A 16,430-nucleotide genomic window follows, 5' to 3' on the forward strand; every position below is an offset into this window, starting at 1 on the left:
TTGGAAAATTCAGGCTGGAGAGACTCCAGAAGATCTCTAGTACAACACCCTGCCGATGAGGTTGCTCATAGCTTTATCCAGCTAGAGCTGGATTTCCAAGAATGGACATAGTACCAGTTCTTCATGCAATGTTCTCCAGTGTTTGGCCATCATCATGGAGAAACGGTTCTTCTCATATCCAGTTCAAAATTACCTTATTTTGACTTATACCTTTTGTTTCTTATCCTTCTGCCACTCATTGCTACAGGAGCCTTCCTTAGAGCCTCCCTGTGTGTAGCAGACTGATGTCACATCCCTGTGAAGCCTTCTCTCCAACAGGCTGAGCAAGCCTCTTTTTTTTCCTCTCATTGTGGGACCTCCAATCCCCTTATTGGCTTTATGCTGAACTCACTACATCAGGCTCCTGATAGGTTCCTGTAAAAGCCTCACCCTCCTCATATTCTTTTACCCTGTGTTAAAAGGTCACCACATCCCCTGCGTTCTTTACCTCTGATCCTCACTCAGAGACTTCCCATGGACCTCTCCCATGTGCCTCTGAATCTGTAAATTCTTTTCTCTGTTCTTGATAGAAAACACAGACACTATACGAGCAGGGCACTATATCAGAAACCAGGGTTGGAAGGGACCTCATCAAGTCCAACCCCTATGACAAAGCAGGTTCCCCAGCCCAGGTTGCACAGCTCAGCATCCAGGTCGGTCTGGAATGTCTCCAGAGAAGGAGACTCCGCCACCTCTCTGTGCAACCTGCTCTAGTGCTCCGTCGCCTGCATGTAAAGTTCCTCTGTGTGTTAGTACAGGACTTCCTGTACCAAGCCATTACTCCTTGTCCTATCACTACACACCACTGAGAAGAGCTCGGCCTCATCCTTTTGCCTCCCACCTCCCTTCAGGTATTCATAAACATTAATCAGATCTCCCCTCGGTCTTTTCCCCAGGCTGAACAGCCCCAGGTCTCTCAGCCTTTCCTCATATGGGAGATGCTCCAAGCCCTTCATCATCTTTGTGGCCCTCAATGGACTCCTTCCAGGGGATCTCTGAACTAAGGAGCCCAGCACTGGACACAGCATTCTAAATGTGTCCTCATCAGAGCAGAGCAGAGGGGGAGGATCCCCTCCCTCGCCCTGCTGGCCATGCTCTGTGCAATGCACCCCACGTCCCATCGCCCTTCTTGGCCACAGTGCACACTGCTCGTGTTCCCCTGTTGGCCACCAGGACCCCCAGCTCCTCCTCCACAGAGCTCCCCTCCAGCAGCTCATCCCCCAGCCTGTACTGATGCTGCTGTTGTTCCTCCCCAGGTTCAGGACCGTACACTTGCTATCGTTAAACCTCATCAGGTTCCTCCCTGCCCAGCTCTCCAGCCTGTCCAGGTCTCACTGAATGGCAGCACAGCCTTCAGGTGTGCCAGCCAATCCTCCCAGCTTCGTACCACAAGCAAATCTGCTTATGGGAGAATCCATCCCTTCATCCAGGTCATTGATGCGGATGTTAAACAAATATGTTGCTTATTTATTTTCCTTCACCTGGTAGTGAGGTGGATTATGAAATGAGGAATGACTTTGATATGAGAACAGATGGAAATCCACCTTCCTGTGGTGGCTGTCTTCTGAGTTGAGAGCAGTGGTGTCAGACCAGTTCTCTGTTTGTGTTTCTTATCTGTTTCCAACGCTGATAGCTTCACTGAGACATCAGGATGTAATTTTTGCCATCCTCGGGTCCTTCCAGTTAGCACCAAAAATAAGTCAGTTTCTTAGCAGCTCAGTCTTGGTTGGGATGACTGTGGAAAAAGCATTTGCTTACTCAAAAGAGCAACATAACGTGGAATTTGTGGACAAAAATAAGTCGTTGCAGTAGTTGCAGTCACCAGGAATGTTTGAATTTCAATTTTCAGAAGGAAAAAGAAGATATTTTGGGTTTTATTTTTAAGAAAATACGTGAATTCTTCTCTTTTTCGTTTTGTAGTTTCGTGGTCAGCTGAGTGTAGTTACAAGCAACACTAAAGTTTAGTGTCCCAAACAACACAGAGGCACCTGTATAGTGGGGAGGTGGAAGGATGTGGGGCTTGTCGTTACCCCGTTCTATATGCAGTGGAGAGTCCAATTATGCAGAGTTTCTGTTGTTGATTTGTTTTAGGTATAGGTCATGTGAGATCTGAGCTGGGATGGAGCATGACTCACATACCACGTGGGAATTCAATGGCTCCTTCTATCAGCCTTCAGCTTTCCTCATGATGGGCATCCCAGGCCTGGAAGCCTTTCATCACTGGATCTCCATCCCTTTTTGCGTACTCTACCTCACTGCTCTCTTGGGAAATTGCATGATTCTATTCATCATAAAGAAGACCCAAAGTCTTCATGAACCCATGTACTACTTTCTCTCCATGCTAGCAGTCACTGACCTGGGGCTGGTTTTATGTACGCTGCCTACTACTCTGGGCATTTTTTGGTTCAATATCCGAAGGATTGGCTTTGATGTTTGTCTCACTCAGATGTACTTCATCCACATACTGTCCTTCATTGAATCCTCTGTGCTCCTGGCAATGGCGTTTGATCGCTTCATTGCTATCTCCCACCCGCTCAGATACCCGTCCATACTGACCAAGACTACTGTCATAAAAATAGGTCTGACAATAGTACTGAGGGGTACGGTCTCCCTTCTTCCAATACCCTTCTTGCTCAAGAGATTAACCTATTGTGGGAAGACTGAGCTTTCTCATTCTTTTTGCTTCCATCCTGATATCATGAACCTAGCGTGTGCAGATATAAAAGTCAATGTCTTCTATGGTATGATTGCTTTGTTTTCAACGGTAGGGATGGACTTTATCTGCATTGTGCTGTCCTACATCCTGATCATTAAAACTGTTATCAGCCTTGCAACTAAGGAGGAGTGCCTCAAGGCTTTGAACACGTGTGTCTCCCACATCTGCGCCGTCCTCATATTCTTCATCCCAATGATCGGACTGTCCATGATTCATCGTTTTGGGAAGAATTTGCCTCCTCTGGTTAACACTTTGGTGGCCTACGTCTACCTTATAATTCCCCCTGCTCTCAACCCCATTATCTACAGCATAAAATCCAGCCACATTCGTGAGGCTTTGTTCCGGGCACTGAGGAGGAAGTGTGATTCTGAGTGGTAGATTCACTCACCAGTTCTCCCAGAAAATGCTTGTGGACCTTTTTTGTGGTCAGAACTAGTGGACCGGTTTCTTAGTTCTGCATCCATGGGTGTCACTGCCAGGCAAAGGGACTGCAGATCCACTCAGACATTGTCCCTCAACCCAGAGCTGTGATCTTTCATATCTTGTCCTAGCACGGCACTTGTTCCTGTCCAACAGCCTGCATGCACAGCCCCACTCATGGGAAACAATTACAGGAAAATTAGCTTCTCCTTCCGAGTAACACAACAGAGTGGAGCAAGGAACCTCTGCAATATGTTTTATGGCATCCAGCAGTCAGATAATAGTATGTGAGCTTCACCTGGGCTCCCTTGCACAGGATCATTGCTCCCTCATTTCAGGTTACTGCATAGCCAACCAAGACCACCAACTCCATAGGACAGAATGGAGGCCAAAAGAGTCTGAAGTCATTCAACATCAGAGTAATTTGTTCAACTGGAAACATCCCACAAGATGGAGATCATATCCAGAGGCCGAGCACAGAGCATTTTCGGAAGATTACATCATTTTAAGTGCACCCACAGCACTTAGTTTGACAACTATGGCTCAGCCTTAATCTTCATCTGTATTTCTAATCGTGTAATTGCCATACACATTTGCAGTGCTGTTTCTGCACCTCCTTTTGCTTTCATTGAACCTTACTATCCTACCAAGTCTTATGTTCAAGCCATTGGTTTTTTTTTGTTTGTTTGGTTGGGTTTTTTTTGCATTGAATGTAAAGTACGTATCATATATTCAAATAAAATACACATCACTGAATGGAAATTAAAAATAAAGACAAAACCGTTTTTTTCTGTTTATATAGTGCAGAAATAATAGGTTGGAGTTGTTTAAAATCTTTGGGATTTGCTGTACATGAGTGCAGTACTACATGAATCAGGTATGCATCAGGATGGTATTCAGGGGTGGGGTGTGGATAGCTCTCTTGCTGAAGAGAGGTTCAAAATCTAAAGTAGGAGTGGCTAATCCTCCTGACCTTACAGACCACGTCCTGCAACCTTCCAGCTAAGATCCACCAGGCACCAAGTGCCCCCCTCAGAGGGGAATGGGGATCTCCGGGGTCACGTCACTTACGAAGGTGTCCCCAAGCATCTTCTTGCTCTTCTACAAGATGGATCTCAGCCAGACAAGCAGAATGTTTTCAGGACCCTCTTGGCTTGCTTCCTCCCACAGACAAAACGAAACTGCCCCTAATCTTTCATACCTCCTGTGACGTATTTTCATTGGTTTTAAGCCACGTTTGGGGCAGCCTGGACCTTTGTGCAAAGTAGGAAGGAATGGTCATCATTTACCTTGCGAGGGTGAAGTAGCAGAGGTGGTGGGACAGGGTTGCATACCAGCACTGCGATGTTGCTAAGCTTCTCCCACTTCAGACTAAACCAGGACTGGTGTCTTTTGTCTGTTCATACCTGCACATAGAATAAATACATAGAAGAATAATGAGAGTATCTCTCCATAAGAAAATGGGAAGAGAGAAGGGCAGATTCCCGAGGGGAGGACTCCCAGGACTCTCATCTCATTGTGTTGTGCTAGTTATTTTGCTGAGTGCCCCCGTGGGTCCTCACAGAGGGTGAAATACTGTTCAGCAGAACACTGCAAGGACTTCTGTCCTTGCATTGAGTAGCACCTGGTGGGAGCTCTTTGCTCAGAATACCTACGGTCCATCCGGCTGCTGGTAGCCAGCTGCTATCAGAAGAGTAGGAGAACAAGTGTATCTTCTGACGTGACAAAAAGAGCTTGCTCAGCTTGCAGGATCACACAGCACTGCTCCCACATCGAAAACTTGCAGACTGTTCTCAGAAGCAACAAAAGGCAGAGGGGCTCGTGATCCAGCCGTGATCCAGCAAGGACATGTGCATTTGGATAGTGATGGTGAGGCAGGAAATGTGCGGGATGTGTATTAGCACAGCTGGAAACCGTGCTGCAGTGAGGCTGCAGTGCATCTGATCCACCTCCATCACCCAGTTCTGCAGAGCTTCATCTGCCTCCACATTTCCTCCCCAAGTGGAGTAGCTGGAGGGCACCAGCAGATGTCTGGGATCTGAGCACCTCCACAAGGTACTGTCTATTAATAACATACATTCACTGATCGTAGTGGCTGCTTCTGGGAATGGGGAAGTGAATTGTGGTTTGACATCTGTGTGAGTGAAAAAACAGATAGATGAGCCACTTAAACATGCTAATTCCTATTCTGTGGTGCTCTGAGCTCTGCACTTTGTACCATGGGACCACGTACAGTACTTGCTGATGGGTTTATTTCCTATGAATCAAGAGAGCAGTGCGAGACACATCACAGGCATGGCTTAATGAGGAAAAAGAGAGGAGAGGAGATGGAGGAGGAGCAGGAGAACAGATGGAAGGGGAGGAGGAGTGGAAAGGGAGAGGAAAAAAGAAGAGAGGGGGAAGTGGAAGAAAAAGGGGAGGGGGAGACAAAAGAGAAGAGAAAGAGGAAATTTTACAAGGAGGAGGAAGGAGGGGAAGGAAAGGCACATTTGTTTGCAGAGCCTCACTGAGCCTTTGTCTACACTGTAACTGAAAGAGGAATAAGGACAAATCTCTGTCCTGGAAATCTGTTGGCCACATCCACATCTGTCCTTCCTCCCTCCCCTAAGCGGGTTGGCTTTGCTTCTCTGCCCAGACCTCAGCCCAGGACAGTGCTATCCCCTCACCTCTGCCTGAGCAGAGCTGGCAGCAAGGCTGGTGGTGGCACGAGGCTCAAGCCACGTCCTGCCTAGAACAACACAGGCAGCACTGGTCTGACTGCAGGCAGTGTGAGCACCTCCTGCCCAGAGCTTAGCCAGGACCTGGTGCATCTGTAAAACCAGCAGCAGCTGATAACACAAGCAGGTACAGCTTTTCTGCTTGCAAGTGATGACAACCAGTTAGGGAAAAAGCCTTCAGCATTTCATCAAGCCATCGGTTAAGGCAAAATTTTAACTTCAGCTCAGATATGCACCGATTATGAACAACATCACATTTGCAAGGTTTGCTTTCTCTTTTCCCTCTGAAGTAATATTTCGACTTGATGCATTCCTGTTCTTCTAATGAAAGGAATAATAATCACACGAACACGCGGTCAGTGTGGCTTTCTAGAATTTAAAGCTTCAGGAAACCAAACACATATTCCCCTCCCACAGCTGCGTGGGATGGGAGAAGCAGAGAGGACTGCTCAGTGGTGAGGAGTGTTCCACCACCTGCATTGTCCTGGGAAGTCGTTCTCCATGGGACAAATCTGGCCAGTGCCTGTGAGTCTTTGTTGAGATCAGCCACAGGGATTGCTGCTGGTGGTCCTCTGGCTCGGATGGCTTCACTGTCTGTGCTCACCTCCTGCCAAATGCAGCCACTGGGACAAGGATCAGACAGCGAAAACGAGTCTGTGCTCTCTGGTGTTTCTAAAGGTATGGACCCAGTTCTCTGCTCTGCATAAAGTGAGCTCCTTCTATGGATGGCGTTCCTCACACCAGCAGTCCAAAATCATTAGTCACTTCTGAAAACGTTGGTACATTCCTCAGGGCTGAAGAACTAAAGGTCAACTGAAGAGTCCAGGGAGCACTGACTTACTGTGAGCGTCTCTCCCAGTTGCATTTTCTCACAAGAAATGAATAGAATGGCAGATTTCTAGCAGTGAGAATAATGCTGTCCTTCCACTCCAGTGGTGGCAGGTAAGCTGATGCAGACACTAAAGTGCTCCGTGCATTCTGCTTGCATCTTAGGGTAAGTGGTTTGCTGCATGTGTTTTTGCTAGAATAGCTTTCAAACAACTTGATAGCAACAGTCTGCCTGCAGTGTTTGTAAATTGAAAAGCTAGCACGTGAGTTCTGAATATCAGAGGTCAGGGCAGAATCACCTCCCATCAGGGAAAATAAGCTCTGATTGCTGTTTTAGGGTGAGTGCTTCACCACAGTTGTGAAGTAAAAGCAGATTTTGTGCAACCAAATGCTACTTTTCAAATCATCTGTATAATGACCACGTCATTGTAATGGTAATAACCTGCAGTAAAAACGTGCTGTGTCCCTGCTTTACAGGGGTAGGGTGAGGAATTCATTGTCAGAAAGCTCAGCAGTTCTGCAGACAGACAGCCATGCTGGGCAGTCACGCAGGGTCTGTGTCTGTTCAAGCCCTCCCAGGCTGCCCAGGCAACTGGGGATGTTCATCTCTGTGGTGGTGACACTGATGTTGTTTTGGCAATTGGTGCTTCATCCCGACACACTTAAATCCCAGTATTTTTAAAAATCTGATCCATGTGATCAGAATAGCAGTTTAAAGTGTGTATTTCTGACCGGGCCGTATAGCTCAAGCAGAATTGGAGCCGGGCAGGAGCAATACAAATCTGTTTTCTTTATTCGATTTTGCCCCGCAGCGGAGGACGTGCCACGTCATAGCATGACTGCTCTTCATCCCGCATGCCATGCCCTTCCCCAACAGCTCTGACCTCAGCCCGTCCTTCATCTTGGCCAGTATCCCAGGGCTGGAGGCTGCCCATTTCTGGATGGCCATCCCCTTGTGCTCCATGTACATCATGGCCATAGCAGGCAACTGCATGGTGCTGTTCATCGTCAAGACGGAGCCCAGCCTGCACGTCCCCATGTACTTCTTCCTCTGCATGCTGGCTGCCATCGACCTGGCCTTGTCCACTTCCACAGTGCCACGTGTCCTCTCCTTCTACTGGTTCGACACCAGGGAGATCAGCTTCGGTGCCTGCCTCGTCCAGATGTTCTTCATACACACGCTCTCGGCCATCGAGTCCACCATCCTCCTGGCCATGGCTGTGGACCGCTATGTGGCCATCTGCCACCCCCTGAGACACGCTGCCATCCTCACCAACGCCACGACAGCAAAAATTGGGCTGGCAGCCATGGCCAGGGGAGTCCTCTTCTTCCTGCCCTTGCCTTTGCTCCTCCTGCCCCTTCCCTTCTGCAGCTCACGGGTGCTGTCACACTCCTTCTGCCTGCACCAGGACGTGATGAACCTGGCCTGTGCCAACACCACTCCCAGTGTGGTGTACGGCCTCACCGCCATCCTGCTGGTCATGGGGCTGGATGCCCTCCTCATCTGCATCTCCTACCTCCTGATCCTCAAGGCTGTCCTGCGGCTGGCATCGTGGAAGGAGAGGCTCAAGGTGTTCAGCACCTGCATTGCCCATATCTGCGTGGTCTTGGCCTTCTACGTGCCACTGATTGGGCTGTCCGTGGTGCACCGGTTTGGGAGGGACCTGGCTCCGCTGGTCCACATCACCATGGGGAACATCTACATCCTTGTGCCCGCTGTGCTCAACCCCATCATCTACGGGGTGAGAACTAAACAGATTCAGAGGAGGATCCTGAATTTCCTTCACATATACAACAACAGAACTGCCCAGTGACTTGTGCTTGGATGTTGTCTCCTGTTTCTTCTCAGTGTCTCAACATGTGTTACACTCAGAGTCCTTGGAGCTGGGATTCCTCTGTGCAGCACTCAGCACACGGTGGGAGACTCCAAGGGGCTATCACAGGGTAAAAAGGAAATAGCAATTGTAAACTCTTTCCAAGAGTGCTTACTCCACCAAACTCAGAGTGAATCCATTATGATGATCCAAATCAAACCCTGATCCAGCAGATATGGGAAGGAAAAGAGACTCAGCAAACTAACAGTGTCCTGATGTTGCACTTCTTTGTTCCCATCTCCTCTCTAGCATTTGCACAGCTGAGTGAATGCCACAGTGGTTTTTGAGTGATTTAGTGAATTCATGGTTTGTGCTTGTGATGTGCTCACTTTCCAGTAAAATTTTAGCAGTTTTTGGCTAAAATTTACCTTTAAGTAAAATAATTGCAAGTGACATTATAAGTGCAGAAATGCACTTTAAAAGTGCTCCACCTCTGTAGTCCTGTTCTGATCTACTGTGTGTTCAGTTAAGGCAGCTCTGACACCTCACAGCCCAGAGCTACGGACAGAGGTTGTGACAATAATTTTCATCAATAATTATACTCTAGAAAAGCAGTCTATCAAGAGAAAAATTAGGAAGGTATAAATGTCAGGGATACTCCCCAGCTGAAGGAATCACTATTTCCAAGCAGAAGGTGTCTTATCACTTTGACTCCACGCATGCATGAATTTCCATCTTTCAGATTTTCATTATAATTCCAAGATATTCTGGATGAAACCAGAGCACCTCATAGCCTTCCCTCTCAGTGGGAAGCTGTAAAACTCCTTCAGTGTGATGGATGATGGAAGCCTATGAGTCTTGGGGTCAGTGGGGATGTGAAAGATTACCCAAATGATTTCGTGGTTCAAAGTGCATTTGTCTTGGCTGGCCTTCCCCAGTCCACAGGCACACATCTCAAAATGCAGCTTAACAATGATATTTCTTGGGAGGGGAATGGAAATGAAAACTAACAAACAAACAAACAAACAAAAAACAGTGTACAAAACATTTTCATTGACATTATTTTGTATTTTGGCCAAAGGCTGAAGATCTTGGGAAGGGATGTTGTACAATGGGACTTTACTGCGAAGCATACTGATTTAAAGATGTTCTTGTATCTTCTATTTCCCCAATCCATTGAAAATCTTTATGTACTTTGTCATTTTTTTTTAATAAAAATGATCATTTTTTTAATTAAAAAAATTATTTTTTTTCTTCATAAATAGAAAAGGAACCAAGCAATCGCTTCTTTTCCCTCTTGGTTTATACTCCCACCTTGTTGTTTGTTGGCTATCTTAAACTGTGCTCTTCATCCCTGAGCTAGCTGTGAAGTCTTCCTCCTTGGAGATCTACAGAAGCTGTCTGGGCTGCATTGCCATGGGCAGGAATGTGTTTCCTGTTCCCACAGATGGACTCTGGAGCAGCCCTTGGAATTCCTCTGGTGAGAGGGCTGGGTGGTCTGTAGCTGGCTGTCAGTACACAGGTGAGTAACAAAGAGGAAGGCATGAAGTCGTTTGGGTGCACAACCTTTCATGTCAGGACATCTCGCAGATGATTAGAGGTACTGGGTACTCTCATGATGGCTGATCTGTGCTCCTGTAGGAGGTCCAGGAGCTCTTGAACACAGTTGTCTCCATCAACAGAATATTATCAAAGAACCTATAGGGTAATTTGGGTTGGAAGGGAGCTCAAGACATCTCCAGTCCAAAGTACTGATCAAAGCAGGGTCAGGTTCAGGCTCACACAAAGTAGCAGAGCTGTTTATCCAGTCAGGTGCTGAAAGCCTCCAAGGACAGATGTAGAACATCTTTGGGCCCTTATTACAATGTCTGACTGTTTTTACTGTGTAAGACTTTCTCTTTTAATCTGGCTTGAACCTCTAATTTCAACTCACACTTGTGCCCCTCATCCTCTAGCTCACCACACTGTTAGGAACCTGGCTTCATCTTCCTGATGATATCCTCATGGGTAGAGGAAGGCTCTTTGTGCTCTTCTGCACTTGGGAAGAGCCAAAGCCTGTTCTTCTGAAGATGAACAAGCCCATTTTCCTCCTCAAGTAGCACTGATCTAGACCCAGCCACCCTACTAGCTCTCAGATGGACATGCTCCCCCTTGTCAATGCCTTTGTTCGTGCTGGGTCCCAAAACTGGATTTGCTATCTAGATGGAGTTTAACAAGTGCCAGGTAATCCGTGAGCTACGACTGACTGGAAAGGTCAGCCCAGAGCCCAACACGATGAACACTGGGAGGAAGTAAAAGAAGGAGAAAAGAGCAAAACAAAGATGACAGGAGGTGTAAATCTGCACTGGTTCACAACAGTGAATGATGTGTTAGAGACATAGAGTTGTAGAGTGAACTTTTATTTGGTGTTAAATGGATCAGAATACATGGGGAAAGCCCATAGATTTAGGTTTAGCTATGAAAAATAGAGTATTTTGGAAAACAACGTAAGCAAAATGTACTATTTCCATCAGAGAGAATGGAAGCAAAGGAAAGCAAGCACACACCCCAGAAGTGCAGAGGGTCAAGAGCTCTCCTCCCTCACTGCTGCCAGGAGTGGGCACACAGAAGCAGCTGCAGATCTTGTCCAGCAGATCAGGGAGCCCTGCTCGTGCTTGAATCTTCCACTATCATGTTGCCTGTGACGCGTGGCATTGGTTTATCAGTGTGGCACCGTGTATATACACCACTGCCAGTTCTAATGATGCACGGGAAGTGTGTGGGATTGCATCTGTGGGGTACTAAATTCCAGAGGGAATTTCATGCCTGTCTGTCCTCCTCTTTAGCATGGGTTTTGTGCTGCACCAAGGACGTCTTACTTCTTGTCCATAGCATCCAGTTTTGCTGACAGAGGATGCTCACCCAGGACACATGCTGCTTTGCTCCGGGGCCTTCAGGTGGCAGACAATACATTGGAGTCTGGTGTGGTTTCTTCTGATTGCCAGCAAACACTGCGAGTAAAAGGGGTGTCCTTTTGTAGTCTGTATTCCTGTAGCTTCAGGAATAAATTAAAGCCCATTTTATTTCAAAATAAATACTTCCATTTAAGCAAGTTACAAGTAGCTGCCAGCTGGGGCTAAAAAGCAATTTCATCCCTAGTCATTTCTGTCGTATCCTCTTTTATTAGAGCTTGAAGGGCAGCACATTTTCATAAAAAGGAAAACAATCTGTACCTGCCTAATGTGATTCGAGAAGTGTGAATGACTTTTTCAGAGACGCACTATGGATCCAAACACTTCTCAGATGGCTGTGACATTGAGAAACGGCTCCTGCTCGTTCTCCATATGTTCCTTATTTTGTTTCCTTTTGTACTGAGAGAACAATTAATAAAGGAAAATGAATGAACCACCCTGAAAATGCTGTGTTTTGTAGAACGACTGCTGATAAAGCTGCAGAGCAGAGAGCTATGATGAATTTCTGTTGGTTACGTGGGATTTTTGCTTCCAATCTCCTTGTCAAAACATGGGATGTCGTTTTTCTGGAGAAGGGATGTGTTCTTCCTCAGGAAGCGTGTGGATGACTGCAGCAGTCGAGCAGTCATTTCCTAGTTGACCTGTTTGTTTCAGGGTGTGTTTGGATCCAAGAGACGGGATGTCTCAGGAGCAGAGGCAAGCAGACTGCGCACTGAGAGCAGCACAGAGCGTTACCAGTTCTGTTCAGCATACACACCCTCACTCACATACAGGCATCCATTGATAAATAATCCCACTAGGAGGCAAGCAGAAACCCCCAAAACCATGCACTGTCATTTACCGACCCTTGGGAGGTGGCAAAATGCTGAAAAGGAGGGGAAGAAGGAAGATGTCGGCGGTGGATGCAGTAGGCAGTGCCAGCAGGGCTTCAAGGTGCACTTTTCCTCTCTCCCCCTCCACCTCTCTCCAGCTTTGATTCTCCCCAGGGTTTTCAGGGTTTGTTCCACTTACACACAGCACTCATGTGGCCAATGTGCGATGCAGACCCAAGTGGAACACCTGCTCATAAAAAAAGTCTTTGCAAAAAAACAAGATGAACTAGCAAGGTCAGCTCTCTCTACAAAACTAATATTTGTGGCTATAGCCCTCCCTTGAAACTGTCAGAATACTTGGTTCCGTCTGAAATCATTCTGTGGTCAGGGGAATTTGGGTCCCCAACACACTTGTCCATTGTGCAGTCCCCCTGTCAACACTATCCAGATGCAATAAAGGCCCCACCCAGAGCACAAGGGGTCTGAGTCCTTCTCTCCTCCATGAGTGCCAGAGGTGGGGATGTGCAGAGCTTGCTGGCCTTCATTCAGCCACAGCTAGCTCACAGAGGAAGAGGAAAGAAACAAAATCACTAGCAAAAGGGAGAGAAAAGGGAAAGGAGGGAGAAGGAGAGAGAAGGAAGGGAAAGTGGAATGAGAGGAAGGTTTGGCATTCTAATGGAGAGAGAACAGGAAGTCACAGTAGCATAGAACTGGCACAGGAGTCAGCATGGAGTGATGTGAGACCTGTGCAGTGGCAGGAAATGAAAAAGTGGTGTCGATCTATCCACTAACTCATGGGATTGATATAATTGGAGGAGATAAAATAAGAAAAGTAAAGAAAAAGAAAAAAGAAGGAAGGGTTTATTACCTGCAAGACTCATGGAAATTGACATAACTGACATGGCCAAAGATGTGCTGCAGAGAAGTAATAGGAAACTTCAAGAGGAAAATGTGAGTATCAACGACAGAGGCCATGGCTCAGACGAGTTTTAAGGACCCCTACCAACACACATCATTCTGTCATGCAATACTGTGAGAACACCACCACAACAGCACAGGGAGGTACAGTGTGTGCCTCTATATAGTAAGTAACTCAAATAACTCTGGAAGATACTGCAAGAAAACAGACATAAAACTGACCCAAGCATGCTGCAGACTGTGAGATCACCAGCACTGAGGTGATTAAAACCTGACTTCCAGTGTTTACTATTTTTCTTTACCTAATTATTTTTCTCTACGTTAATTGGCAGGGGAAATTCAGATCTCCCAGCTAAGATTTCCCTGGTAGCTTATAAATATCTCCTGGTCCGTGCAATTCCCAGTCCCTGCCAGGAAAGCTGCAGAAGGCGGGTGAGTGTTTGGGGTTTGTGCAGAGCTTTTCAGGTCTTGAGGCTCTCACTCACCATGCACGTGCCTTGCCCATGGCAAACAGCCCGTGCCTCTGCTTACAGGAGCAGGCAGCGTGCTTCAGAACAAAGCTTCTGCAGGGCGGGACGGTTGCTGGCAATGACTTTGCATTGCCTCTGTGCCCACTGACAGCTTCACTTTGGGCTGGTTCTCCTCTGGCGTGCTGGGCTGAACGTGCTTTGGAGATGGGAGCATGTCATGGAGCACTCTCCCAGCTCAGATGAGTGTTTGCTGATAACCACATCACCCCAAGGCTGTTTGGTGTTTTTTACAGGATGCAAGTGCCATCGGAAAAGGCAAGAGACAAGAAGGGACCCATGTCTTCTCTGAACTCCACCTCACTCTCCCACCCTCCCTCTTTCCTCCTGCTTGGCATTCCTGGGCTGGAGAAGGAGCAGTTCTGGATTGCCTTCCCCTTCTGCATCATGTACGCCATCGCTGTGCTGGGGAACATCATCCTTCTCATCATCATCAAGACAGAGTCCAGCCTGCACGAGCCCATGTACCTCTTCCTGGCCATGCTGGCCTTCACTGACCTGGTCCTCTCTACATCCATGCTACCCAAAATGCTGGCCATCTTCTGGTGGGGCTCCGGGGAGATTGGCTTTGTTTCCTGCCTTGTTCAGTTGTTTTTCATCCACAACTTCTCAGCAGTGGAGTCGGGTGTGCTCATGGCCATGGCCTTGGATCGCTATTTTGCCATTTGCTATCCCCTGCGGCACTCCAGCATCCTCTCCATGCCCGTGGTGACCGCTCTCGGGAGCCTGGTGCTGCTGCGGGGAGTCCTCATGGTGAGTCCCATGTGCTTCCTGCTCCATAGGAAGGCTTTCTGCCAGCATCGTGTCATCTCCCATTCCTACTGTGAACACATGGCCGTGGTGAAGCTGGTATGTGAGGACACCAGAGTCAATGCCACCTATGGCATCTTTGTGGCATTTGCAGTGACAGTGTTTGACATTACTGTGATTGTTGTGTCCTACACTATGATCCTACGAGTAGTACTGAGGCTGTCATCCTCTGAATCTCAGCACAAGGCCTTTAACACATGTGTATCCCACGTCTGTGTCATCCTTCCCTTTTATGTCTCTGGCCTCTTCTCATTCCTCACGCACCGGTTTGGACACAGCATCCCTCAGCACATCCATATATTGGTGGCCAACCTCTATCTCCTGTTGCCCCCCACGTTAAACCCCATCATTTATGGGATGAGAACCAAGCAACTCAGGCACAAGATAGTTGTCTTCTTCCAGAGGAAGGGAATCTGACCTGTGCCTCTATGCCACAAACTGTGCTCATGTTTTATAGGGAACCCTGGTAATTTTACCATGTTATTGCTGTGACTCTTTGTTCAGGGAGTAACTCGACTTTAATGCATGCAGCACACGAAGGGCATTCTTGCAGAGATTGCTAGATTTTCTTTTCCTTCTCTGTTCCTGAGTATCTCAGAAGGAGCTGCAGCAGTATGTCTCAAGTGCAGAGTTGTCATGGTTGTATGATTTTTGGTATTGGTATTCCACATCATCACATCGTGTGGTGTATTGGGAGTTACAGAGTTAATGCTCCAGCTCTGTGGATCAATAGTTATGGGTATACCTGTCTCAGAAGAGAACTCCGTTCCCCAGAGGACTTTGCATTGCTGTTTTGTTTCTAGGGCCATCTCTTTTCCCTTTTTCCTTTCCCCCTTCTCCTTTCCTGGGGTGTGGGTCCATGTGTCCCCCACACCGATTGTCACAGAACCGGGCCGAACCTGCCCGTAAACCATTGACATTTCTGGTGCCCAACGTGGGGCAAGCTGGCTGCCTTAGCTGAGTAGAGACATACTTTTAGAGTGGATCTCTGTCTCTTGTTTGCAAACTGATCTGTACTGCAGGTGCTGTACTACGAAACATGGCCTTGAAGTCCAGGCGTACTGCCAGATGTTCTGGGATATTTGTCAACTTTTTTGGGTGCTGCCATCTTGTTTTAGTAAAGAAAACAAAATAAAACAAAAAGCTAAAAAGCTTTCTCTTTTAAAACTGCTCTTGACGGGACTGCATTTCGTTGTCTTTTCCCTTTTAATGCTCAAAACATACTGGGACTTAGAAGAGATTTTAGAGAAACGGGCATCACAGGCGTCATGGGACTTTTCTCTTGAACACCTGCAACATCCTGAGAACCTAAGCAGATATTTCAGACCGGGATGTTGGGGCTCCGACAGATCTGAGTAGGCCCAAATTATTTGGGGTGTGACTTATGCCAATCAGACCTTATTCAGTACTATCCAAGAGAAGCATAGTTTTTGAAATAGAGCGAGAGAGTCTCCGAGCCAAAAGGGACAGTGTCCAGATCCAGAAGGAGAGTCTTTTAGCTAGCAAACTCTCCAGTCCAGTTTAGGCAGCCTCCAGTCTGACCAAGACACTCTCCAATCCAACGTGGACACCCTCCAGATCAAGTGAGATGCTTTCCGGTTTGAGAAAGATGTCCTCCAGACTGAAAGAGATGTCCTCCAAACTGAGCAAGATGCCCTCCAGTCCACACTCAACAACCCTCAGTCTCAACAAGATGGTCTCCAATCTGAGCAAGATGCCCTCCAATCTGAAAGAGACTCCCTCCAATCTGAAAGAGACTCCCTCCAATCTGAAAGAGACTCCCTCCAGTCCGAGTGAGACGTCCTCCTGTCTGAACGGAACTGAGTGAGGTGCCCACCAGCCACAATAGCCCCTGCCCCCAGCCAGGGTGGGTAAAGG

General features: G+C 47.4%; 3 protein-coding genes across 4 annotated transcripts; all 3 read left to right on the top strand.

The window, feature by feature from the left end:
• The first annotated feature begins 2,158 nt into the window (after nt 1-2,158).
• On the top strand, nt 2,159-3,133 carry LOC136054430 (olfactory receptor 51G2-like). The gene has a single exon (XM_065745698.1). It carries the CDS (start codon nt 2,159-2,161, stop codon nt 3,131-3,133), a length of 975 nt encoding a protein of 324 aa, XP_065601770.1.
• Nucleotides 3,134-6,798: 3,665 nt separating this feature from the next.
• On the top strand, nt 6,799-9,180 carry LOC136054420 (olfactory receptor 51E2-like). 2 transcript variants are annotated; one of them, XM_065745688.1, is made up of 3 exons: nt 6,799-6,834; nt 7,533-8,477; nt 9,026-9,180. In XM_065745688.1, the coding sequence occupies exons 2-3, from the start codon at nt 7,581-7,583 to the stop codon at nt 9,062-9,064; spliced, it is 936 nt and encodes a 311-aa protein (XP_065601760.1). In that variant the 5' UTR covers nt 6,799-6,834; nt 7,533-7,580; the 3' UTR covers nt 9,065-9,180. The 2 variants fall into 2 exon arrangements, with proteins under 2 accessions (XP_065601760.1, XP_065601759.1); XM_065745687.1 differs by lacking the exon at nt 9,026-9,180 and having other exon boundaries at nt 7,533-8,534.
• A 4,841-nt stretch (nt 9,181-14,021) lies between these two features.
• On the top strand, nt 14,022-14,969 carry LOC136054424 (olfactory receptor 52R1-like). Its single transcript, XM_065745692.1, has one exon. It carries the CDS (start codon nt 14,022-14,024, stop codon nt 14,967-14,969), a length of 948 nt encoding a protein of 315 aa, XP_065601764.1.
• Nucleotides 14,970-16,430: the final 1,461 nt, after the last annotated feature.

Source organism: Cyrtonyx montezumae, unplaced genomic scaffold (genome assembly GCF_038088225.1).
Source record: "Cyrtonyx montezumae isolate F1298 unplaced genomic scaffold, pur_monq_1.0 scaffold_37, whole genome shotgun sequence".
NCBI lineage: Eukaryota > Metazoa > Chordata > Aves > Galliformes > Odontophoridae > Cyrtonyx > Cyrtonyx montezumae.

Bases quoted from the DNA above. Each gene is read 5' to 3' on its own strand.
- LOC136054430 (XM_065745698.1), top strand. From the start codon at position 2,159: ATGGAGCATGACTCACATACCACGTGGGAATTCAATGGCTCCTTCTAT.
- LOC136054420 (XM_065745687.1), top strand. From the start codon at position 7,581: ATGCCCTTCCCCAACAGCTCTGACCTCAGCCCGTCCTTCATCTTGGCC.
- LOC136054424 (XM_065745692.1), top strand. From the start codon at position 14,022: ATGTCTTCTCTGAACTCCACCTCACTCTCCCACCCTCCCTCTTTCCTC.